At 37.1% G+C, this 25,288-nt stretch overlaps 2 protein-coding genes across 8 annotated transcripts in view; one reads left to right on the forward strand and one right to left on the reverse strand.

Annotated features, from left to right (window-relative positions):
• The window catches only part of LOC127880525 (centromere protein P-like), a 56,535-nt gene extending 50,148 nt beyond the window's left edge, over positions 1-6,387 (reverse strand). For 2 of the 4 annotated variants that reach the window (XM_052427838.1, XM_052427841.1), the window contains exons 1-2: positions 6,280-6,387; positions 53-147 (exon numbers count right to left, since the gene is read on the reverse strand). In XM_052427838.1, the coding sequence (XP_052283798.1) occupies positions 53-144 (92 nt within the window). In that variant the 5' untranslated portion in view covers positions 145-147; positions 6,280-6,387. Of the gene's footprint in view, positions 1-52; positions 148-6,063; positions 6,238-6,279 lie in introns of those variants that run through there. The other 2 variants (XM_052427840.1, XM_052427839.1) reach the window with 2 other exon arrangements.
• Positions 6,388-7,871: 1,484 nt separating this feature from the next.
• The window catches only part of LOC127880508 (CXXC-type zinc finger protein 1-like), a 45,325-nt gene continuing 27,908 nt past the window's right edge, over positions 7,872-25,288 (forward strand). For 3 of the 4 annotated variants that reach the window (XM_052427814.1, XM_052427815.1, XM_052427816.1), the window contains exons 1-7: positions 7,872-7,969; positions 16,633-16,671; positions 17,887-18,026; positions 18,744-18,844; positions 19,823-19,965; positions 22,923-23,015; positions 24,957-25,025. In XM_052427814.1, coding sequence (XP_052283774.1) covers positions 7,964-7,969; positions 16,633-16,671; positions 17,887-18,026; positions 18,744-18,844; positions 19,823-19,965; positions 22,923-23,015; positions 24,957-25,025 — 591 coding nt within the window. In that variant the 5' untranslated portion in view covers positions 7,872-7,963. Of the gene's footprint in view, positions 7,970-16,632; positions 16,672-16,691; positions 16,732-17,886; positions 18,027-18,743; positions 18,845-19,822; positions 19,966-22,922; positions 23,016-24,956; positions 25,026-25,288 lie in introns of those variants that run through there. The other variant, XM_052427817.1, reaches the window with a different exon arrangement.

The following is a 25,288-nucleotide window of genomic DNA, read 5'->3' on the forward strand; positions in this document are numbered from 1 at the left end:
GACTCAACAGAAACAACCCTTATTAGGAATTGAGCATTCATTTTTCACTTACTTTGCATTTTTCAGAAGGTTATTTTCTTCCTCCAAAGCAGCTATTCTGTCCTGAAGGCTATTTACACTCTCCTCTAAGGATGCGGCCATCATAACCTACGGAGGTTTACAAAGAAAAGTACTAAGGATTAACCCTTTGCATGCTGGGAAATTTGTCGTCTGCTAAAATGTCGTCTGCTGAATTCCTAAAATTAGCATTTATTCTTCAAAAAGATTTCTAAGAATACTATCAAAATAGCAAACAGTTTGGATCCTGATGAGATGCCAATTTCTGTGGCGTCTAAACTGGATCCAAACTGTTTGCAAAGGCCTGCAAAATTCGGTTCAAGCACTGAAAGTTTAATTATTCTAATGTTGTACACAAAATAAGTTTGATATTGAAAGAGGACATCAGCTTAAAGGAGTAAAATTTCACCTCTGGGCTCATAAATAACCTAAATAAGAAGTAAAATACTGTAATAATGTGCACATTGTAATATAATATTTTATCGAAATACTTAATAAAATTTAAGCTAATATCAGGAGACTAGCTTATTAAGAGTATTATGTGTGGGCAGCTGTGTACCCTTTTCCCTACAAAAGTTAGAACCAACTAATCAGAAATGACAAAGAAAAGACTTCTTTTAACAAACAAGAGATGAGTTTGTCAGAAACACACTGCCCCCTATTTCGCCGCTTTGAAATAAAATTTCAATATATCGTTTGGCAGGTTTAGAAATTATCTCCCTTTTAAAGCTTATTACTTCCCTTGGATTGTATTTTTTGACTTTTGACCTTGAAGGATGACCTTGACCTTTCACCACTTAAAATGTGCAGCTTCATGAGATAAACATGCATGCCAAATATCAAGTTGCTATATTCAATATTGAAAAAGTTATGGCCGATGTTAAAGTTTTCGGACGAACACACAGACAGACAAACGGACTGACAGTTCAACTGCTATATGCCAACCTGGTGCATAAAAAACAACACCTGTAAGCTGAAACTGTCGTCCATTTAAAGTCTGTGTAGATTGCACAGGCTACAAAGATTTTTTCCCTTCTTTATGAAGTACTCATAAAAGGTACTTTCCCAGCTGAAGAAAAACTACAAATTTTTTTTTCAAAAAAGGATTATCTGCAAATAAAATGAGCACTGATACTGAACATTTCAAGCCAAAATGAATGTAAATTAATATTTGAGTTGGTTTGTGCTATTGATACCAAGCAATTAACAAGAGCAAGAGCACTGCATAACGGGTGCCACGCTTGGCTGCGGGTGCAGTTTTGAATAAATGAAAGCTTTTGAGGTTAAGTGACCTTGACCTTTGACCTAGTGACCCAAAAATGGGTGTGGCATGTAGAACTCATCAAGGTGCAGCTACATATGAAGTTTCAAAGTTGTAGGTTGAAGCACTTTGATTTTAGAGCCAATGTTCAAAACCTTGACAAAATGTTAAGGTTTTAGCACGACGCGGACAACACGACACGACGAGCTGGCTATGACAATACCTCGGGTTTTCTCCGAAAACAGTCGAGCTAAAAAACCACATAATTCCCAAATGGAAGATTTCACGACGATAATTTTCCCAATTTCAGGGGGTTTTTTTCGCACTAATTTTTGGGGAAGAAAAATCGCTAGGCTAATCTGGGACAACACTTAATCCATATGCATTAAACCGTGTTTCCCAAGAGTGCTGCTCATATAGAAAATACACTTAAAATCAAAATATAATATGGGTCAACTGGTAACTGATTCTAGGGCAGAGGTCATAACAACACTGTGTTATGTGAATTGGGAATAAGACATCAATTTGGGAATAAATTGTGTTTTATCAAAAGTGCATAATATGCAGATTTATATGTTGTATTTATCTAGTTTGACAAATTATAATTAAAACAGATACTTGCATATATAATAGCATTATTTAAATTGATTTTACTTTTAAACTGGATTTTTTATTAATTAAAAAATAAAATCCTCATGAAATGAAACTGTGTCCATGCCGCACGTGGACACGGTTTAAAAATACACTTTAAATGATAAAAATACAATCAATGTTAATGAAAAAGTCATGGAAAATTGCTTATTAAGCTTAAATTATATATAATATATTACAAAACTAAATGTAGATCATGAAATGAATAGTTTTGTTTGAGAAAATCACCAAAATGATGTCCATTCCCAGTTTGATGTCTTATTCCCAATTCACATAATACAGTGTTTAACTGATTAACAAGAAACAATGTCAGAACATTTTTGTATTGATTTAATTATCTGTTGTTATTCTTATCTTTTCTAATCAAATGGTCAACCAATAAGTGACGGCCTCAACAAATTGATCGGTTGTTCGACAGATTTTTATTCAAAAACATTGGAGCAAGCAAATGTTTGTTCTCAGTAGCTGTTATGGGTACATAGTTATGTACAGCTCAAAGTTGTTCCTGATAAGGGTCATTTTCATGATAAAAAAATATGTCTTCAGCGTTTTTTCTCACCACTTTGGGAATGGAACTGGTACTGGTCGAATTCGGAAAATAAGTGCCGTTTTCATACAAATTGGGAAATTTATTCATCAAGCTGGAAACTTAATAAAACATGGTCAAATAATAAGTTGCATATTAACATCAAAGTGGTGAGTGATTTCCAGTAAAATCCAGTTTCTACAAACACTAAATAATTAGTTTATTAAACCAAACACTCTTTTATTTGAGGTTGTGCTTGAGAGTATCAGGGGTCTAAATCAGGACTTTGAGCATCGGGTTCGATAGGATAACCTGCCTCTGAATGAACCAGAATTGCGTCAGTTGACTCAACTGTCGATAAAATGTTGCTTTAATAAACATCTGACAACAAAGCACTGGACTCAATAGTTGATGCACATTCCCCAATTTTAAAACTCAGAATTGTATTAATGCTCACGTGATAATCAGAACCAGTTATTTGTTTGGTTGTTTTCATTTTACACAAAAATTGGCTACATACTACTTAACGAGTAGTATTAGAGTATGGCTCCAAGGCACTGAATATGCGAACAATTGTGAATCAGTTTTGCGTGAATAACCCAGTGTCACTATCAATGGATAATATCAGTGCTTTTGCTGCAGTTTGCTGGCGTCGTTATACCTATTGCACTAATCAGTCCTTACGGTGTACTCCATCACAAAAAAATTGTGGCTAGTTATTTAGAAGACTGATGATGGCAACCTGGTATAATCCTTGTGGACATTGTGCATTTCATGCTTAAAATTGTCATAACATTTTTTTCGACACTTTTAAGACTTAAAAAAAATAAAATAATTAATTTATATCTTAAACTGTAAACATTTTGTTGCATTCTCAAATGACAATAATTAAGTTTGTAACTTTTGTATTTTAATGTTAATGCAATGTCATCAAATTCTAGCTTCAAATAATTTCTGCACATGCCTTAAGTGTTTATCCTTTGTCCCGATAAAAAGGGTGAAAAATATGCCACTGTATAAATCGTCATGTTACTGGATAGAAAGTGTGGGTGTTTTTATTTTTGTACAACAACTATGTTGCATAGGCAATTGATTTTTTTTTAATTTGGTTAAACATTGTGTTGTTCATTTTAACTAAATTATATTGCAAATAATTTTGAATAGACATTTTCTCAAAGTTAATTTCAAATCTAACATGCTGTATCTGTTCTATAACCCTACGGTGTTTTAGATGATTCATTATTGAAGCAGTTATTGTACTGTATACAGTACTGAGTAAACAGAATATCCGGACAAAACTGGATTAAGTGTTGGGTGTTGTGAAAACATGCTTTGCAGGCATATGGACCTATTGTGTAGACTGCGATATTTTGACAAAAAGGGATTAACATATGCATATGCAACTCTTCGCCAATTTTTTCTGAGAATTTGGGATCTTTTTTTAATTGAGAATTTTTTATTTTGAAATTCGAAAAAATGGTCTCATTGGGAATGGTGCAATTTTAAGGTACAACTTTATATAGAAGAAAAACACTGGTCTCATGTATGTCTATAAAATCGAGTTCAATCAACCAATACATTGCAACAAATACAATACCAGTTACCATCAACATCAATTTGCATGTCATTTGCAAATACATACTCAAAACAAAAAAATTATAAAAAAACAAGAGATGTGTTTGTCAGAAACACAATGCCCCCTATTGCGCCGCTTTGAAGCCATAAATTTGACCTTTGACCTTGAACGATGACCTTGACCTTTAGCCACTCAAAACTTGCAGCTCCATGAGATACACAAGCATGCCAAATATCAAATTGCTATGTTGAATATTTAAAAAGTTATGACCAAACTTTAACGAAGGTTAAAGTTTTAGGAAAGAAAACAACAATGATCTTTGACCTTTGACCTTGAAGGATGACCTTGACCTTTATTTTTCACCACTCAAAATGTGCAGCTCCATGAGATACACATGCAAGCCAAATATGAAGTTGCTACCTTCAATATTGCAAAAGCTATAAAAGTTTAACCAAGGTTAAAGTTTTGTGACGGACGGATGGACGGACGGACAGACAGACAGACAGGCCAAAAACAATATACCCCCGATCTTTCAATCCGGGGGCATAAAAAACGTTATCAAAACAAAAGCTGAAGTTTTTAATTGATGATTTGATCTATCTAACAGAGATTTCAGAGATGTTTATGTATTACAATTGGATGATTAGTCACAAGATCTAGCTCGGTAGGATTCTGGAGATCAATAGGGTATTTTTGAATTTGAAATACTAGGTGTTGTCCATTGCAAAAATTTACAAATGTTCATTAACTTTTGATATGTTTAAAACTTTGGATTAATAGTACTACTAAGCGAGCACACCATATCATGTCAGTTGGTTTAATTTGTGCATTAGTGATATATTTATGATTTGTTTGTGTTTATTTATGCAAGAAAATAGTTAATGTTGCTAATAATTAAAGTGCTCCTCAATTCCAGGCAGCGATATTACTTGAAAAAAGCCATTTTCAGTTGCAACTCCCAGAGACCCAGAGGGTCAATAGCTGGAAGTTGGATTTGTAGTGATTTATGGTCACTTCCAACAGCCTTGCTGTTGGGCTAGCTCTTTTGTGACGAGGTCAGAGTGTCTGACTTCCACTCTGAAAGTTGCGGGTTCAATCCCCGTTTGAGCTCAGGATTTTCACTATAATGGCGAAGAGGCGAACAATTCAAAAAGTGGGTGTGAGCTGTTTAATGGTTTCAGGGCCCTCATTTGGCCGTTTTTGGGGCCGAAATTCGGCCCCATTCCCCCTTAAAATAGTATACTTTTTTCCCCTAATTCAGCTAAAAATTCCCCCCTCAAAAAAGATTTTTAAAAAGTTTTTTTTCTTTTTACTTTTATACCTTAGTTGCCAGCTGGTATTGTGCTATTAACCTTTGATTAAATGTAAATATTTATGTAAATTACATTAAAATATAGCAATTTTAAGTGCTGAATGGTTGGTGAAAAGATCTTCTGAAATTCCCCTTTTCACCCAAAACGACGCAAAATTCCCCCCTTTAAGGGCCCCGGCCCTAATCCCCCAAAGTGTAGCAAGGGCCATGGGTTTCTAGATGGGTCATGCGGATGCAAGACATGCTGTAATGGGCGTGTCTGGGCCTTGAAACATTAAAAGGGGGAAAAGTCTAGTGAAACAAGGTCACTTCCAACAGCCTTGCTGTTGGGCTAGCTCTTTAGGGACGTGGTTAGAGTGTCTGACTACCACTCTGGAAGTCGCGGGTTCAATCCCCCATTGGAGCGCAGGATTTTTCACTAAAATGGCGACAAGGCAAACAATTCAGAAAGTGTGAGCTGTTTAATGGTCTCTTGGTGGGCCATGTGGATGCAAGACATGCTGTAGCGGGCGTGTCTGGGCCTTGAAACATTAAGAGGGGGAAGAGTGTAGTGAAATAAGGTCACTTCCAACAGATTTGCTGTAGGGCTAGCTCTTTAGCGTCTGACTACCTATCTGAAAGTCGCGGGTTCAATCAACCATAGGAGCTCAGATGCTGCAACTACCTCCTTATTCACTCACTTGGTTTAGTTTGTTCTGCTTTATGCCAATATCAATTTCTGCTGTCGATAATGGTCAAAATGGATGAAAAAATAAGGACTGAGTAAGATCCTGAACCAGTTGACAATTCTGCAATTCTGTCATCTTTTAACTATCTAATAACTTGATTGGTAACAGACCGACAACAGTCAGCATCTTCAGCCTATTTAAATAACTGCTTATGTAATAATGAAATACCGTATGATAGAGTGATGTTGCTGCTTATGCGAATTACCAATATGCTGTCATTCAAAGTAACCGCTTAATGACACAGTAAAATCAATGACATTATTTTAATTAAGGGAGATAATATTTCAAGCGGTTACATACAACTAGTTGTTTGGAATGGAGTGGCGCTCTTATCTAAATGCACAATGACTCGTTCCCCATTATATTTGCCCATAATCTCATAACAACATGCCCCTTATTTCATAACGAATCCTCTCTGATTTAATAACGATTCGCCAGCTCACTATTACCGGTATTAGCTTAAACGTGTGCAATAACGTTAACGTGCATTTTTATGATCAAAGATCTATGAAGACATTAAAGCTTGACGATTGCCCTGTTGATTTGTTTACTACTTTTATTCATCAGAAGAGAACACTCCTTGAATATTGAAAAACCAAGATGTGCACTTCCATTTACACTGAAGCAATTCTCCTAAAGAGCTATTAATGTATGGAACAGTTTATCCCAACATGTGGATGCAGAAACCCTGAGTAGCATAAAAAAAAACGCTTAGATAAACACTGGCAAGAAAATAGGTTGTATGAGTACTAAAGGAAAAATATGCTGTTAAGTATCTTAACAGCAAACTATACTAAGTTCGCATGGCGGATGGCTCAAAAGGAGGTTGTCCTTACATACGAGTCCGAAAACCATCCTACAGGTATCATACAAGTAATACACATTTATAGATCTTTATTTATAGATATTTAATATGATTAAACAATAGTTATTTAATTTGTTATACACACACAAATTTGACACAAATGATAAAAATATCTAGAAAAAAAAACATAGATACCGGGACTCGTTCATTTTATTTCTTAATAACTCGCCCTGATTTAATTAAACTCACCCCTGCAAACATTTTTTTATAAGAATATGTTGTTAAGCACTTAAGTACATGTAGATGAAAATCAGAGAGCGCTTGTGTTATTGTTTTGTATGTACACTACTGAGTTGATAAAAAAAATATACGATGAAAACTCATAATAGCGTTTATTTTATGTGTGTCTCTGTAATCTAGTATTGAATTGTGGTGTTCATTTCTCAAGCGACCCTATTCTATTCGTATGCACACAAGAAATTTAAAATCGGATACATGTCTTATGTGGTTATTTCTAATGTTCAATTTATGTGTCTTGAGTATGTTGATGTCTTTTATAGGAGGTCAACTAAAATATCCACTTAAATAAGTCTGTACTCTTTGTATGGGGCTTTAAATAAGGCTGCCAAAACATTGTTTTTATCGTTATCTGCATTCAGTGGAGATGGATTTTCGTAGAAGTTGGGTGTACAGTACTGTATGTGTCTTTGTATTGAAATTATTTCAAACGGCAGATCCATCTTTAAATTGCTACAAGGCATGCACAATCGGATATATTGGAAAGGCTCGAAAAGTGAAGTTTGGCAGTTTTATCATCGGACCCAACGTCCGGGCAAATATCTGACTGGATCCAGAATGTGAGAGTATGAAACGACAGGCTGCGTGGAGATTGTAATGGGACCCTATGACAATAAAAATTAGTGTAATTCAACCTTTTCACTGGCGCATAAAGCAATGACGTAGTACGCACCGAAAGGTGGTGAAAACAGTAAAAGCAGAGATATACAACTAGTTTGCGACGATTTAAAGCGTGTTCCACGGGATAAAATGACGGTAAAGCATTGTTTTACTGACATCATATTATATTAAATCATACTGCGTTGTTCAAACTCAGCGTAAACGGTGCTTGATAATAATGTGTTTGGGCCAACAATGAGATGCACAAAACGTTTCAACTTTCGTTCCATTGATCAAGATATTGCTATTCCAGGACTCAGTTTTGCTTTTAATAGGAATGTTTGCTTGTCACTTGTGTTTTTCTTAGGATGGCATAGGGGCATGGAGCTATAGTGAAAATATGGGGCTCAAGCGGGGGATTGAAGCCACAACCTCCAGAATGTTAGTCAAACACTCTAACCCAGTTGCAAACAAAAAATAACATTGCAAATGATTTAGAATTGATATTTCCTCTAAATTAGTTTCAAAGCAAACATGCTTAGTCATTTTAGTCACAGTGCTTAAAAAGTCATTAATTACTTAACGTGTTATTGTGCTGTTTGCCAGAAAGAGTGTAACTGGAATAAACAGGCTATTTGCTGTGACGACTGCGAAACATGGTATCACTCAAGCTGTATTCATATGAGTGACGCTGTTTACTTGCCACATACCAAGTTGGACATGAGTTTCACCTGTGTTTCCTGCGGTGTACCCAACTTTGCATCAAGCCTCTTCCAATCTACATACAGTAGTATCCCTGACGCGCTTAACCAAGAACATTTAGCCTGCATTCTATTCTAAGCACAGATATATCCGAACCTCCAAGCCCACTCAGCCCAAGCTGTAACATCTTCAACATCTCAAGTATATCAAGATCTTCATGCTCCTCACACGAGTTGGACAACAATACACCTCTCTGCTCCAGCCCTAGAAAGAAACAACGCAATAAACTACGGACGAACAACATCACGGTTGCCAGTCTCAACATCCAAAGCGTAACCAGTGCCAACAAGAAAGCTAACTTCTGGAATTTCCTTGACTCTGTTTCCAGTGACATTGTTTGCGGATGCGAGACATGGTTGAAGAGTACCATCACAGACGCTGAAGTGTTACCTCCAAACACAGAATACGAAATCTTCCGAAAGGACCGTCCTGATGGATATGGCGGCAGCATGATCCTCATCAAAAACAACATCATAAGTGTACCGGTAGAAATAGATACAAACTATGACATCATATTTCGAAAAATTGAGTGTATCAACAAACAAACTGTCATTGTTGGCTCCGCATACAGAACAACAAACAACAATGAAAACTACACATTAGAACTGATCGATTGCATAAACTGAGTGTGCAAGATGTTCAAGGAAGCAGTCATTTGGATAGCGGGCGATTTCAACCTCCCAGACATTGACTGGCAGCACAACACCATTCATGGTCACCAATACAGACGTATAATCAACGAATTATACCTCATCATGGAGCACGACACCGGCTTAAGCCAAATTATCGACTTTCCAACAGGTGGTCAAAATACTCTAGACCTTTTCTACACCAATTGTCCATCTCTGATAAATCGCTGTACAGCCATACCTGGAATAAGCGACCACCATGCAACCTTCGTTGACACCAACATCAGCGCTCCGCGAAAGAAACCAGCCAAACGTACCATCCTCATGTGGAGCAAAGCCAATATGGAGAACATCAGGACCAAATGTTTGTCTCTTTCACAATCCATCATAGACTGTGTCAGTGCCACTCAAGACATTAATAGTACCTGGAAACTTTTTAGTGACGGTTGCCAGAAAATTATCCAAGACGATGTTCCCTCATGTCTTTCTTCCCAATGTTCGACCAACCCTGGATCAACCGGGAAATCAGAAAATCTACTCGCCTGAAAAAACGCCTATTCAGACGAGCCAAGCAAGCAAATGACCCCAACGACTGGGCAAAAATTAAAGAAAGTGAAGCAGGCGTCCCAAAGACTGTGCCGATCAACACATGACAAGCACATAGCCGACATGCTGTCTGACAACCATGAAAACAAAAACACCTTTTGGAATTACATCAAGTCCAGGAGAAAAGACAACTGTGGAGTTTCCCCCTGAAAGAAGACAGACTCAAACAAAGCGATAATGCCAAGAAAGCCGACATCTTAAACAGACAGTTCTCATCTGTATTCACCAAAGAAAATACTACTCACTTCCCTACTCTCCAAGACCAAAACACTCCAACATTAAAGCCAATTCTTGTTACCAAAAATGGCGTTCTGAAACTCCTGTCAAACCTTAAGCCGCACAAAGCAGCGGGACCTGACAAAATACCAACTAGACTACTGAAACTTGGCACTGAAGAACTTGCACCAGGCCTAACGTCATTCTTCCAACTCTCTATTGATAAAGGCAGCATACCTGACGATTGGAAGTCAGCTCTTGTGGCACCAGTCTTCAAGAAGGGAAACCCCTCAGATCCTTCCAACTACCGCCCAATCTCCTTGACGTCTGTCACCTGTAAAATCCTTGAACATATCATCCACAGGAACATCATCTCTCACTTCGAACACTTCAATATCTTATCAGACAGTCAACATGGCTTCAGGAAACGACGCTCATGCGAAACTCAACTCATCCTTACAATTAACGACTTAGATAAGGGCCTTGACAAGAACAAACAAATAGATGCAATCCTACTCGATTTTTCTAAAGCTTTCGACAAGGTACCTCACCAACGCCTCCTTCAAAAACTCAACAACTACGGTGTCAGAGGGAATGTCCTAGACTGGATTGAAGACTTCCTGTCAAACCGAACCCAACAGGTTGTCCTAGAGAACGCAACATCTTCGTCAGCCCCAGTCACATCCGGAGTACCCCAGGGTACAGTATTAGGCCCCCTACTCTTTCTAGCCTACATCAACGACCTGCTCAGCAAAACCTCCTCTACAGCCAGACTGTTCACTGACGACTGCTTACTCTACCGGATTATAGATAGCCAGTCAGATGTTGACACACTCCAACAAGACCTATATCAGGGCTTTTTTTCCTGACTTTGTGAAGCGGCCCTGGCCCCTCACTTTGTGAAAAAATGAGTCGCAAACTTCTTAAAATTGTGAAAAAACGAGTCGCGAACTTCTTTAAATTGTGAAATTCAAAGTTCAATGCATTAGCATAGCTAAAGCATGTTAAACACTTGAATATTATCAAAATTTCCTTAAATAATGCAATAAAGGCATATTTTCCTTCTATGAATACTGTATTTGATACAATAACAACACATATACATATATCTGATTTGCAAAAAATTATTCATGTACCAAATGCAACTAAAATACCTGGTCCCAACAATTCTTTACCACAGGAATAACATTTATAAACATAGAACATTTCAAGGGCACATATCTCAGACATGTTCTGGACTTTACAGCTTTAGAACTCTGTTCTTTTTACTCTTGAAAATGTCAATAATTCTCTCAAAATCTGAAGAGGAAAATTCCTTCTTCATGATAATTTTCATGTTCTGTGAGCCTGACCCTTGCCAGTGTATGATGATCTCCCTGGGAGGTTGTCATTTGATCTGAAACATTAGGTATACATTGAAAAACAGTACTTTTGTAAGAAATGTAAACAAGTTATTTTATTTTTCACATTTTTTCACAAAGCATAAATAGACTACATACAAAGTTTGAATCATGAATATGTGTCATGAATATGCATTTAAATGAAAAAAATATATATGAAAAAACCACATTATTACATGTACTTTAACCAAGATTTCCAATCGTAAACAGATACGAATAACAAGTCTCGGTCATCAATACTAGGGGACGTTTTGACTAGGGGCCGTTTTGACTAGCTTCCATCAATACATAAGCCGCGGCAGATACTTTCACTTTTATCAAATGACTTTCCTTATAATGTTATCAATGTGCATGTTTCAAATCTTACCCTTCTGTAGAAAGCTTTTGTTTCTTTACTGTTATCCCAAATTTAAATAAATCGGGATTATTTTGCGTTTTTTTTAATTTTCTTCGTGTAGTAGAGAGCGTTCGGCGTCGCCATTTTTTATAGTGACGTTGCTGGGCAGAGCTTTTACTATTTACGCCGGTTTCACCGGTTACACAACACTTTAAAATCGATTAAAACAAACAAACATCGGTAACGCGAGTCAACAGTTTTTCGCGAATTCGGAACTAAAAACAAGGTTATGAAACCTTTATTTCTGTTCCGAAATGGCCGTTTTTGACAGTTTTGAGCACAAAAAGTCCGTTTTTCACGATTTAAAACGGCCGTTTTTGTAAATATTCACGGCCATGTCAGGTTTGTGAATTGGCCGTGTCAAAATTATGAAATGTCCGTCCACGGCCAATCGCAAAGACGGAAAAAAAGCCCTGCCTATATAACCTTCAGATCTGGGAAGAAGACTGGCAAATGGCCTTCAACCCGGACAAGTGCGAAGTAATCCACATCACTAAGAAGAAAAACCCAATCAAATCTACATACAGCATTCATGGAATCAACCTAAACTCCTAAAGTAAATTAACTCAGCCAAATACCTTGGTGTAACAATAAGCCACGACCTTAACTGGGGACCCCACATAGATAACATCACTAAGAAAGCCAACTCAACCCTCTCTTTTCTCCGTGGTAACATCAAGCCAGGATCATCAGACTCCAAATCAAAAGCCTACATCACATACGTCCGTCCCATCATAGAAAATGCATCATCAGTCTGGTCTCCACACCAAGTCAACCAATCCAAACAGCTAGCAGGTTTTTTTTTACTAAGGAAGTGACGCTGATATTCGGTGTCTTCCCCTACCAGAATGTTTTCCTCTCAAAATACAATTTTCCCTCTAAGAATGTAATTTCTAACCAAAATATAATATTTTCCCCTCAAAGATATTTTTTTTCCTTTGGGTGAGTCGACACTTATCCAATTTGTTCCACGATCTCGCTCTCTCTCTCTCTCTCCGGACGAACACACAAAACTGGGAACCCCAGTGATTCTAAATATAGCAATTAAATAAATACGTCATGGAAATTTTATCCGGGCAACTGACCGCAATAATCACCTGACTATTTCACTGGATTCCGGTCTGGTGCGAGAAGGGTATTTCGTCAATTAATTACCGGAAACCTGTCGAATTTTCATCCGGGTTATAAAAGAGCCAAGATGTGAAAACAGAAAAATTCTCACAATTGGTGTTCATACACGAAAAAAATAAAACGTTCAGACTCGGCAAATACTAAACCCATCGACGCATTTTTAAAAATGATTCATCAAAAACCGTTGAAACCCAGCAGGATTCGGAGGTAATCGACATCGAACATTGTGAAAGTGAAATTCGGCAGCTGTCGCACTTTCCCCTTCCAATACTGTAGCAGATCTAGATCGTCTACCCATTAATAATGATACTGAAATATCAAAATTGACATCATCCCCCGGCCCCATTACAGAAAAACAGTTGTCAAGATTTCCCATAATTAGATCTACCCCTGCAACTTTAGTTTCCAAGCCAGACAAAACGCAACCAAAACGAGATAGTCGTTGTTTCAATTCTCAAGAATACGAATCCCGATACCCATGGCTATATCACAGTCAAACTAAACATGGGTTTATGTGTAAATATTGCGAGCTATTTGGATCCAGTAGTGGCCCAAACATTTCCTTTGTCACACCTGGTGCTGTATTTGGGGACAATCCCTCTACGAGACTTGAAACTCACAATCATTAGTGACAGAGAAATGCCTCTGTAGATTAGTTATAGACATTGAAATAAACCATTATTTTATTTATTTTTTTCGCCAATATGTCTCTTTCGCGCCCTATTTTCCCCTTTTACCCAGCGTCCAGCCTCTTCCCCTTTTTCTAAAAAGAACCCCTGGCTAGAGATGGTCCAACGCAGAGCAGCTCGCCTCGTAAAGAACGACTACTCCACTACAAGCAGCTTGTCTACCATGCTCCAAGACTTGAACTGGAACACCTTACAACACAGGGGCAACGTATCAAGATGTACCATGCTGTACAAAATACAGAACAACCTTGTGGATATCCCCCTTAGACCACATCTTCAGCCCTCTAGAACCACCACCCGGGGTCACAACCAGCGCTTCAGACAGGTCCAGTGTAGAAGTACCTGTTACCAGAGCAGCTTCTTTCCTGCCACCATCATCCTATGGAACAGCCTCTCACAGAGCACGATAGACCTGTTGACACCCGAGTCCTTCCGGGCGTCACTGGCATCACACACCTTCTAGACAAGATCCCTGTTTTTTTCAACCATGTAAATAGAGACACCTTTCGTCTTTTTAAAGTCTGCCCTATCTGCTGCATACGCACAGTTTTAACTTCATTGCGAGAATACTCTAGTTAGAGGGATGCAATTACTGAAGATGATGATGATGATGATTAAACACAATATCCTGACAAAACTGTAATTTACTGGTTATCAATAAAAATACTCTATTAGACTTGCACATAAACAGTCTTCGAAATTAGCACACGACAGATTGCCCGAGGCAAGGCATGTAAATTATCAAAGCCAATTGACATTTTATTTTAAAAAAGTAAGTTTTTCTTGATATTTGCAAATCTTTTTTTCAATTTTGCGAACAAACACCTTGACACAAGTTGTAAAACAATGAAATTCGATTGGTTTAACAACAAGCGCCTGCTTGATATTCATGGTGTAAATGCTTTTTGAATCGTTTATTTAAATCAAGTAATACGCTTTTGTTATTGTCAATGTCAACAAATGTCATTGTCGACATAGAGGCTATGCAGTACGTATCTAAGGTATGTTGATGGGGCTAAGCCCGGTAAAGCACTTCCAAAATAGAAAATTGACAATGATTTAGAGAAAAAAGAAGCCAAGAAATGGTACAAGGACACAAGAGAACGCTCTTTTCAAGAGCACTGATGTAACGATCGACCGTCTTTATTCTAGTGACTGATTAGCTGTCATTGTATTCACTACTATTGAAACAAGTGCTCTGCTTTACTATGTGTAGCATTTAAGTGCTAAAAAGTAAAATGTTGTGATTTGTTATATTTTTGGTTAAAAAGTTAGAGCATGTAAAAAATATGTTGGGAATGTGAAAATTCTTAAGTAACTGGCCCGACTGGCATGTGACTTTTCAAAGCTAATTTCGGAAACTGCATATATGGAGTAAATCAAGCTCATTCGGAGCGTCACAGACGATGATGGACGCTGATTTTGCAGACATCTAGGCCTACAAGTTTAGTCACAAGGAAATTAAGATGTTATCCATAAGGGCGCATGGTGGCTGTTGCCTTAGAAAACGGCTTCAGAACGACATAGTGGCGCAGCGCCACACAAAATAGGCCTGGAAAAAACACTAATATTTGCTGAAAGGAAATCTTGAACAAACCCAGGGTGTAGTTTTTAAGCTAGGTGTAGTTTTTAAACACCAAAATCCCCATAATTGTGAATTAAGACCCCTACAAAGTTTACCCTTAAATACCTTTGGATGCACATTTTCTCTTAGATGTATATGAAGAGCTTTATTTTATTGGTTTTATTGGTTGCAATTATTAATAATTGCAAAAACACTGCATTTTCATCATTTGGAATCGGCCATCAAACTTAAAGTGGAAATCATGTAGGTGTTGTTTTTTTTCACACAAAACTGCATTTCATGTCATGTGTGCTTGTTATTTTTGGTGTATCTTTTAGGATAATAAGCACCTGTCCGTGATTTTACCATTACACAAGATTGAGTTTTGATCCTTTTCACATTATCTTTAAACTGTGCAAGTGTAACGATGCAAAGTGATGGGTTGTGTGTTTGTCCGATGAAGTGAACAAGACGTTTAAAAGAATTACACACAATATAAAATTTCTGGAAAAGTTCAGGAAGATTGCACACTATTTGATAACTGTACTCAGTGTACATGATAATAAGGTTTCCAGAATGATCTTTAACAAATCTTAAGTACCAAAATAGTCCATAAATTGTACATGTCAGTAGTTTCAATTGATGCAGAATCCTTTATTTTGATGCAAGCAAGTTGCAATTTTCTCATTCTTGACTCCTGCAAAAAATTAGCCTTGCATCATTTTGACACATTTTTTTTCCACAATCCATCTTGAAAAAAGGACCAAATCAAATTATCATTTATGCTAATAATAACGTTTTTGTGAACATATTTTATTCATTACTATGATAAATAAGCTATTACAAAACCTTAAAGTCTTAAAGATGCATGCAGGAACATTTCAAGTTACTTCAGTATTTTGACCATTATCATTTTTATTTTGACACCTCATTATTTTTATACCTTGGGTCATTTTGACTCCTGGTTTTTGAAATCTTCTAAAATCCCTGCATGTATTACGTCATTATTAATGAAGTGCAGAAGTACAATAATTTATTATAAAATTACACAAAAGAAATCGCTTCACAACATCAGTATAAATAAATAGCGTCCAGGTAGGTATATCTGTAAGATATAACTTAGAAGCTGGTAGAAACAAACGTAACCCATTTATGCCTAGTGGACTCTCCCATCCTTCGAAATTGGATCAATGTATTTCCAAAATTAGGGATGTCTAGTATATTTGTTTCTATATTCAGAATATTTCTTACAGAAATTCCTTTAAGCAAACAGCGCAGACCCTAATGCGGTGTCTCATCTGGGTCTACGCTGTTTGCCAAGGCCTTTTTTCTAGACGCTAGGCATAAATGGGTTAAGCTGCTTAAACTTGATAGTATTTGGGTGTTTAATGTCATACTTATTTGATGTGAACTTTTTATTTTCAGTTTCAAGGATCGTTTGATGAATTTTTCCGACAACAAAAGGTACATTCTTTTTATTTTCAGTTTAAATGATCATTTGAGGAATTTTTCCGACAACAAAAGGTACATTCTGTGTAATACCAAGTTAACAATGTTACATGAAAATCCTGTTTATAAATTTCAAGACACTTTGGAGATTTCTTGATTGGTAATACGCTTCCTTTTTCACACACTAGGAACATGCAAACATGTTAAATGATGCCATACTGGTAATTCTCTCAGTTTTTAATGTGTTTTTGCTCCGCAAATCAACTGGAGAATATTATAGGAATGCCCTAGTGACACATTGATCATTGATAGGGTATGGAAGTGACATTAGAATTAGTATTGTCATTTGAAGTAATGACTTAATAATCCATGCATTGAAATCTGTGCCGTCAATCTGTTTGTAACACCTAAGGCGTAGTTTCCAATTGTTTCATTTATCTTTTGACAGATTTTCATGAAATTTTCAGTTTGATTTAAGAAATTGATGGTTTGATATGTAAAAGTAATTACAAGGGCATACAAATCTGTATATTTTGCTTTTCAGCTTATTTGTATTTAATTGTGTCACAATTTGTGTTATTCAAAACAAAAAATAGGGAGAAGATTGCATTATTGTGCTTTTTATGTGGCTTTCCTATAGGCACCATGCTTCAATTGTTTAAGACCTTTTGTACATACGATATATCTGTAGCAACTGCTTAAGACCTAACGGGAATACTATCTGCATCTACAAGTGACTTTTGAACATCAAAATCACAAAAAGGTGTAATAGTTAAAATATTGCATATGATTACTGTGGACCCAACCCACAATATCGCGTGGATGTTTGAATCTTTAACTCTTTCAGTGCGGGAACCGAATTTTGAAGGCCTTTGCAAACAGTTTGGATCCAGATGAGACGCCACAGAACGTGGCGTCTCATCTGGATCCAAACTGTTTGCTATTCTTATAGTATTCTTTTGAAAAAAAATCGAAGAAAAAGCTAATTTTAGAAATTCAGCAGACGACATTTTAGCAGACGACAAATTTCCCAGCATGCAATGGGTTAAAAGCAGCTGTATCAGATTCTAAGCATTTAATACACATAAATATTGTGTATGGAAACCAATTCCATGGATTATATAGCCACTAAAAATGGGGTCAAATAGTTTTTCTTTTTTTTGTAATTGAAAATATTTAAATACATTTATGTGACCCATAGCTATGGTACCGTCAAATCTTATTCCACAGAAGAAGCAGATCAGCCACCAGTTTTCTCTGCCTGAGCGGAAGGCCAAGGTCAATCAGCTTGTGAAGACCATCGACAATGTGGACGACCCAGACACCAAGTACTGCATCTGCAGGTCAACGGATGGTACCCGCTTCATGATGTAAGCACTCACCAACCAATGCCCAGTTCTCTTTAACTTTTGGATGGCTTTCAAAGATGAATGAGGTTGGCTTGGTAGATGTTGTCCAGCCTTTTTACCTTATAATACAGAGGCGGATTTACCGCCTCTTTCTAATAAAATTTCTTTTAAATTACTCAGTTTACCCAAGTATCAAAACACCTTTTATTTATCCCCGTCAAAGATGGAGGGATATAGATTTTGTGTTGTCCTTCAGTTGTCCAGCGGTCTGTCACAATTTTTTCAGGGCTCTATCTCAGAAACTGCATAAGATATCAACATGAAACTTCATGGATGTATAGATATCAATAAGGCCAAAATAAAAAATAGGTCCGTTTCAGGTCGCTCGGCCGTGTCTTCTGAAACGGCGCCGACCCTCAACATTTTATTGGGGTCGCCAAAAATAAAAATAAAAAAAATCCCTACCTACCGACCTGTTTTCCAAGGAGACCAGAAACGGACCTATTTTTTATTTTGGCCTAAGGAGAATTACAATTGCATAAAAACAATAACCCTACACTGTTGTTTTACAGTTCATCCATCTGCACCCTTCAATAAACACAATTTATTCCTTGAGGTTATATCAATTCAACAAATTTGCTTGATTGCCTAAAATATGGATGTATTGTTTATTTCGTTTTGCAATTATGTAAAATTCATAACACATTTTGACAACCATATTCACCTGGTTCCCTGCAGAGCATGTGACAACTGTGAGGAGTGGTACCATGGTGACTGTATTGGAATCACTGAGACAGACGCCAACGACATCAAACAGTACTACTGTGGCCCATGCAGAGGTAGTGATTTAACCCTTTCAGTGCGGGAACCGAATTTTGAAGGCCTTTGCAAACAGTTTGGATCCAGATGAGACGCCACATTCTGTGGCGTCTCATCAGGATCCAAACTGTTTGCTATTCTGATAATATTCTTTGAAAAAAATCGAAGAAAATGCTAATTTTAGAAATTCAGCAGAAGACATTTTAGCAGACGACAAATTTCCCAGCATGCAAAGGGTTAAATACCATTGAACATCACTATGGGAAAACATGGCTCAATGCATGTGAGTCAAGTGTTGTCCAAGATAAGCCTGTGCTGTCTGCACAGGATAATAAGGGGCAACACTTTATGCACACTGGATTTTTGTGTAGAAGAGAATCGCTTTGAAGGAAAAAATCTATTAGAGCGGAAAGTGTCGTCCCTGATTAGCCTGTGCGGTGCTGCCGGTTATGACACTTTACCCACATTTATGAAGCCCTGTTTTCAGGCTCATAAGTATTGTGATTTGACACACATTAAGTCATATACAAAAATTGTGGCAATGTAAAGAAGTTTGTAAATTAGTGATCTGAAAGAGTTATTAGGTTTTGTCTCACCATGCAAGAAATTTAATAAAAGTGACAAACAAAAAATTACATGCATCTTATTATGCAATTGCTTATAAATAGTAATATGAATTAAAAAACAAATTAATGCTTATTTTTAGCTGGGCTGTTTGCCGTCCCTATCATGCTAAAACCTTGACATTTGTCTCTAAAATCAAAGTGCTTCCATCTACAACTTTGAAAATTCATATGTAGATGCACCTTGATGAGTTCTACACGCCACATCTATTTTTGGGTCACTAGGTCAAAGGTCAAGGTCACTGTGACCTCTAAAAAAATAATAAAAATTCTGACAAGCTTTCATTTATTCAAAACTGAACTCGCAGCTGAGTGTTTGCACCCGTTATGCGGTGCTCTTGTTTTATTATATGTTACATTATACTTCTATCACAGAGAAAGACCCATCTTTGGTGACTCGCTATAAACACAAGAAGATCAAGGAAAAGACGGAGAAGAAAATGGAAAAACTTCTAAAACCGGAAAAACTTGACAAAGAGGCACTGGAGTACAAAGGAAAACTGCGAGAGCCAGAGTTTGTATGTGACATATTACCAGTATTTTGCAAGCCTTTATAAAATACTGGTCTTATTATGGGAACACATGAGGTGGGCAGCATCAAGGGGAACAATATCCACTTGATAACTCCGAAAGTTAAAATTGGTTTATAGTGAACTTATCATGATTGTGGTCCTAATATCGCCCCATCAGTGCCACCATATGCCTTCTAATTTCAATGTCATATGGTATCTTTTTCCACCAATGGGGCGATATCTTTGAAAAGTTGGCTCACAAGCCAAATGGCTTGAAGCACGTCTAAATTACGGCCCTTGATTTATAAACAAATGGCAACATTGACCTTGTCCACTCTCAAACTCAAAAAGGTTAAATTGGATCATCATGAAACTGGGTGATAGTTTTTGGGAATAATGACGTGCCCAAGTTTTATTACAATCCAGATTCCTTGAAACACTTCTGAATGATGGCCGTTATAATATGTAAAAAATGGTCGTATTAACCTTGTCTGCTGTCTTACTCTAAGTAGTTTTAATCTGATTCTCATCCAAATAAGTCACACTGTTTGTGGGCTTAACATTGTGTGCAAGCTTGATTACCATAGAGATAAGCTAGAGCAGTTCTTGATCATGGCCCTTGATATATTGGCAAAATTATTTTTTTCTGCTCTTAAATTCAAATAATAACTATCTTATAATCTTGATCAATGAAACTCACACCTTGTGACCAAGTATTTTGTGACAAGTTGCCACTCTTGTTTAATTTAGTTAAAACCTATTTATTTTAGCTAGATTGCACCGAAAGCCTAAGGCTTGGTTGAAACACTCTGGAGTCCGTTTCCTGGGAGTAGAACCAGTACTTGGTGTCTTTGAGAGAAATCTAAAGAACCCTCCCACGTTGGGGATCTAACCCATGAACCCTCGGTCGCTAGGGGGACACCATATTCACTACGTCACAGTGACCATATTAATTTGATGTGTTAGGTTTTATTGTGAGTTAAAGTCAGGATGTTATGTTGTTTCTTTTGTGTGTAATATTTGCAGAGATTTTTTAGGACAACTATCTGTGGCATTATGATGATTTTGCAGCTGAAGTCATCATGAAACGTCTGTCTAATAATCCAGCCTTTTAAGAGCAAATGGCTTCGTTGGAGGCTTATTCTGGGAAAACTTGGCTTATGCATCTGCAAGGGTCATTCCGGATTACCTCGTGAAGTTCACACGGGCTAATCAGGGATGACACTTTCTGCTTTAATGAAATTGTTTGGTTAAAGTAGGTCTCTCAATAAAACCAAAAATCCATTGTAGGTGGAAACAATCTTAACTATTACGACACTTTACGCACATGCATTAGACCCAGTTATCCCAGAATGAGGCTCATTTATTTCTTTTTGAAAAGTCAGGTGACTGGCACAAGAAGTCAAGCCTTATTAGAGCCAATGGCTTCATTTATTTCTGTTTTCATGCCCCTTTCTCGAATGTTTGGGGGTATATTGTTTTTGGCCTGTCTGTCTGTCATTGTATGTGTGTGTCCCAAAACTTTAACCATGGTCATATAAACTTTGCAATATTGAAGATAGCAACTTGATATTTGGCATGCACGTGTATCTCATGAAGCTGCACATTTTGAGTGGTGAAAGGTCAAGGTCATCCTTCAAGGTCAAAGGTCATTTTTAGCTTAGCGATGTCGGAGAAATTCCGAAGTTTTGTCATAGCCAGCTTGTCGTGTTGTCCGCCGGCGTCGTGCTAAAACCTTTACATTTTGCTCTAAAATCAAAGCGCTTCTGCCTACAACTTTGAAACTTCATATGTAGATGCACCATGATGAGTTAGACACGCCACACCCATTTTTGGGTAACTATGTCAAAGGTCAAGATCACTGTGACCTCTTAAAAAAATAATATTCTGACTAGCTTTCATTTATTCCAAACTGCACCCGCAGCCGAGCATTGGCACCCGTTATGCGGTGCTCTTGTTTTCTAAAATAGCTGCCGTTCGGCTTCAAAGCGCAGTAGTGGGCATTGTGTTTTACAAACACATCTCTTGTTAGTTTTAAACCTATTATTTAAGCTTGATACAAGGCTACAGATAACAAGCGTATTTGCATAATTACGCAATTAAAAAAAACCAAAAACATAATTAAAATTCAAAATAAAGCGTACAAAAACGCAAATACAAATTTAATAACGTAATTCCCGTAAAAAAAACTTGCGCCACAAAACGCAATTCTTATGAACACCGGGCGTATTTTTTAGACTGGTTATTTTCCGTACAAAAGTAGTTTATATGCCGTCCTATGAAGAAAAGAAGGCTGTCTTTCCAGCGGTTATCAATCTTTGGGGTATTATTGTAATTAATCTTAGACCCATCTGATTTCTACTTTCATTTTCAAGGTATTCAGCTCAAAATGACCCGAAAACAGGTTGCATCGCTTTGAACAGCCATAACTTCATCAATTGTGCAGCGATTTTCACGAACTCGGTCTTATCCAACGCAAAAATGAATGAACTTTGATCAGAAATCAGTAATTGTTTGTTGTTATGTACATGTACCTTTTTGAATTCCATTTGCATAAATAATATAGTAACCTTAGTAGATTATTATATTATATATGTCATTCCCTAAATTACCCAATTGAGTTAAAAAACTGGGTGTGAAAAACCCAATTAAGCTCAAAAGAAGGGGGTGAAAATTTTTGCTAAAACTATTTTATTTACAAAAACCCTATTGTTGTCAAAACAGGGGGTGAAAAACCCAATATACCCAAAAGTTATCTATAGCCCTGTTGATAGCCTTTAAAGCTTAAGATTTTTTTTACATGCTCTCAAGTCTGTGTCCTGAGTAGAACCCATTCTTGGTATTTCTGGGGTGATCTAACGAACGCTTCCACACTGGGGATTAAACCTGTGACCTCCCAGTAGCTAGAGAGACACCATCTCCACAACACCTCAACTACCTTTCATTTATTTGTGTTTGAATAGTCTGATGACTGGCGCAAGAAGTCAAGTCGGCGTTGTGGAGAATGCATGGCTTGTCATCGTACGGAGGATTGTGGCCGCTGTGATTTCTGCAAGGTAAGAAATATGGTTTGCTAGTGACTTACTGTGGCCGCTGTGATTTCTGCAAGGTAAGAAATATGGTTTGCTAGTGATTTACTGTGGCCGCTGTGATTTCTGCAAGGTAAGAAATATGGTTTGCTAGTGATTTACTGTGGCCGCTGTGATTTCTGCAAGGTAAGAATTATTTTTTGCTAGTGATTTTCTGTGGCCGCTGTGATTTTTGCAAGGTAAGAATTATGGTTTGCTAGTGATTTACTGTGGCTGCTGTGATTTCTGCAAGGTAAGAAATATGGTTTGCTAGTGACTTACTGTGGCTGCTTGGATTTATGCAAGGTAAGAAATATGGTTTGCTAGTGACTTACTGTGGCCGCTGTGATTTCTGCAAGGTAAGAAATATGGTTTGCTAGTGACTTACTGTGGCCGCTGTGATTTCTGCAAGGTATAAAATATGGTTTGCTAGTGACTTACTGTGGCCGCTGTGATTTCTGCAAGGTAAGAAATATGGTTTGCTAGTGATTTACTGTGGCCGCTGTGATTTCTGCAAGGTAAGAATTATGGTTTGCTAGTGATTTACTGTGGCCGCTGTGATTTCTGCAAGGTAAGAATTATGGTTTGCTAGTGATTTACTGTGGCCGCTGTGATTTCTGCAAGGTAAGAATTATGGTTTGCTAGTGATTTACTGTGGCCGCTGTGATTTCTGCAAGGTAAGAATTATGGTTTGCTAGTGACTTACTGTGGCTGCTGTGATTTCTGCAAGGTAAGAAATATGGTTTGCTAGTGACTTACTGTGGCTGCTTGGATTTCTGCAAGGTAAGAAATATGGTTTGCTAGTGACTTACTGTGGCCGCTGTGATTTCTGCAAGGTAAGAAATATGGTTTGCTAGTGACTTACTGTGGCCGCTGTGATTTCTGCAAGGTAAGAAATATGGTTTGCTAGTGACTTACTGTGGCCGCTGTGATTTCTGCAAGGTAAGAAATATGGTTTGCTAGTGATTTACTGTGGCCGCTGTGATTTCTGCAAGGTAAGAATTATGGTTTGCTAGTGATTTACTGTGGCCGCTGTGATTTCTGCAAGGTAAGAATTATGGTTTGCTAGTGATTTACTGTGGCCGCTGTGATTTCTGCAAGGTAAGAAATATGGTTTGCTAGTGACTTACTGTGGCCGCTGTGATTTCTGCAAGGTAAGAAATATGGTTTGCTAGTGACTTACTGTGGCCGCTTGGATTTCTGCAAGGTAAGAAATATGGTTTGCTAGAGACTTACTGTGGCCGCTGTGATTTCTGCAAGGTAAGAAATATGGTTTGCTAGTGACTTACTGAGGCTGCTGTGATTTCTGCAAGGTAACAAATGTTGTTTGCTAGTGACTTTTAGATGTTTGGTCAACATTAAAACGTTGAATGAAAATTTGTTTAACATAAATAGTTGTGAAACTTGTAATATTGATCACGTTTAAGTATTCGTTATCTGACAAACAGGCATATGCTTGTTTATTGTACGATTTGGGATCCACAAGATGCCCACAAAAAAGGAATTAAGGGCACAAGTTTTGGTACACACCTAACACAATTAGTAAGAATTAAAGTGTAAAATGCAATAGTAGACCTGTTCGTAAATTCTCTAGATTAACTGAATAACTAAACTGACTTAACTGAATTATAATCTTATATATTCAAATACAGAAATGGTTTTCAAACTGTGAAATAGGGAATTCCTTTCTATAAGCTTTATTTTGTTGATGAAATACCCCTTTATTTATGTGAAAATATCTTATATAATGTTATAAATATGCGTTTCGAGATGGATAATAAATTAAAGATAATTCAATTTTTATATATGCATATAGATCAAAATTCCATGTCTTTTCATGACATTTTGCATGTTCTATATTTCTAAACTGCTTTTCAATTATTAATCCCTTAACAGTTTACCAATGAAAAATTGTTTTTTTCATTTCAGGACATGAGAAAGTTTGGAGGTCCCAACAGAATTCGTCAGAAATGCAGACTGCGGCAATGCAATAACTTTGTATGTCATGGAATGTGATAGAAATATATCAATATTTGCTAATACCTTGTTACAATTGACTGCAAAAATGAATGTGCATAATTCCTTATGCATACGTTCTTGTACAAAACTATTAATCATTGTCATTTAAGTCACTAAATAAAAGTTGGTTTTACCAAACTGTAAAGTAATAAATGCATTTCCACAATTGGTAATATATTACCAATATCTGGCTTAACTCTTTTCAGTGCTGGAACCAAATTTTGAAAGCCTTTGCAAACAGT

Source organism: Dreissena polymorpha, chromosome 5, assembly GCF_020536995.1.
Source record: "Dreissena polymorpha isolate Duluth1 chromosome 5, UMN_Dpol_1.0, whole genome shotgun sequence".
NCBI classification, from domain to species: domain Eukaryota; kingdom Metazoa; phylum Mollusca; class Bivalvia; order Myida; family Dreissenidae; genus Dreissena; species Dreissena polymorpha.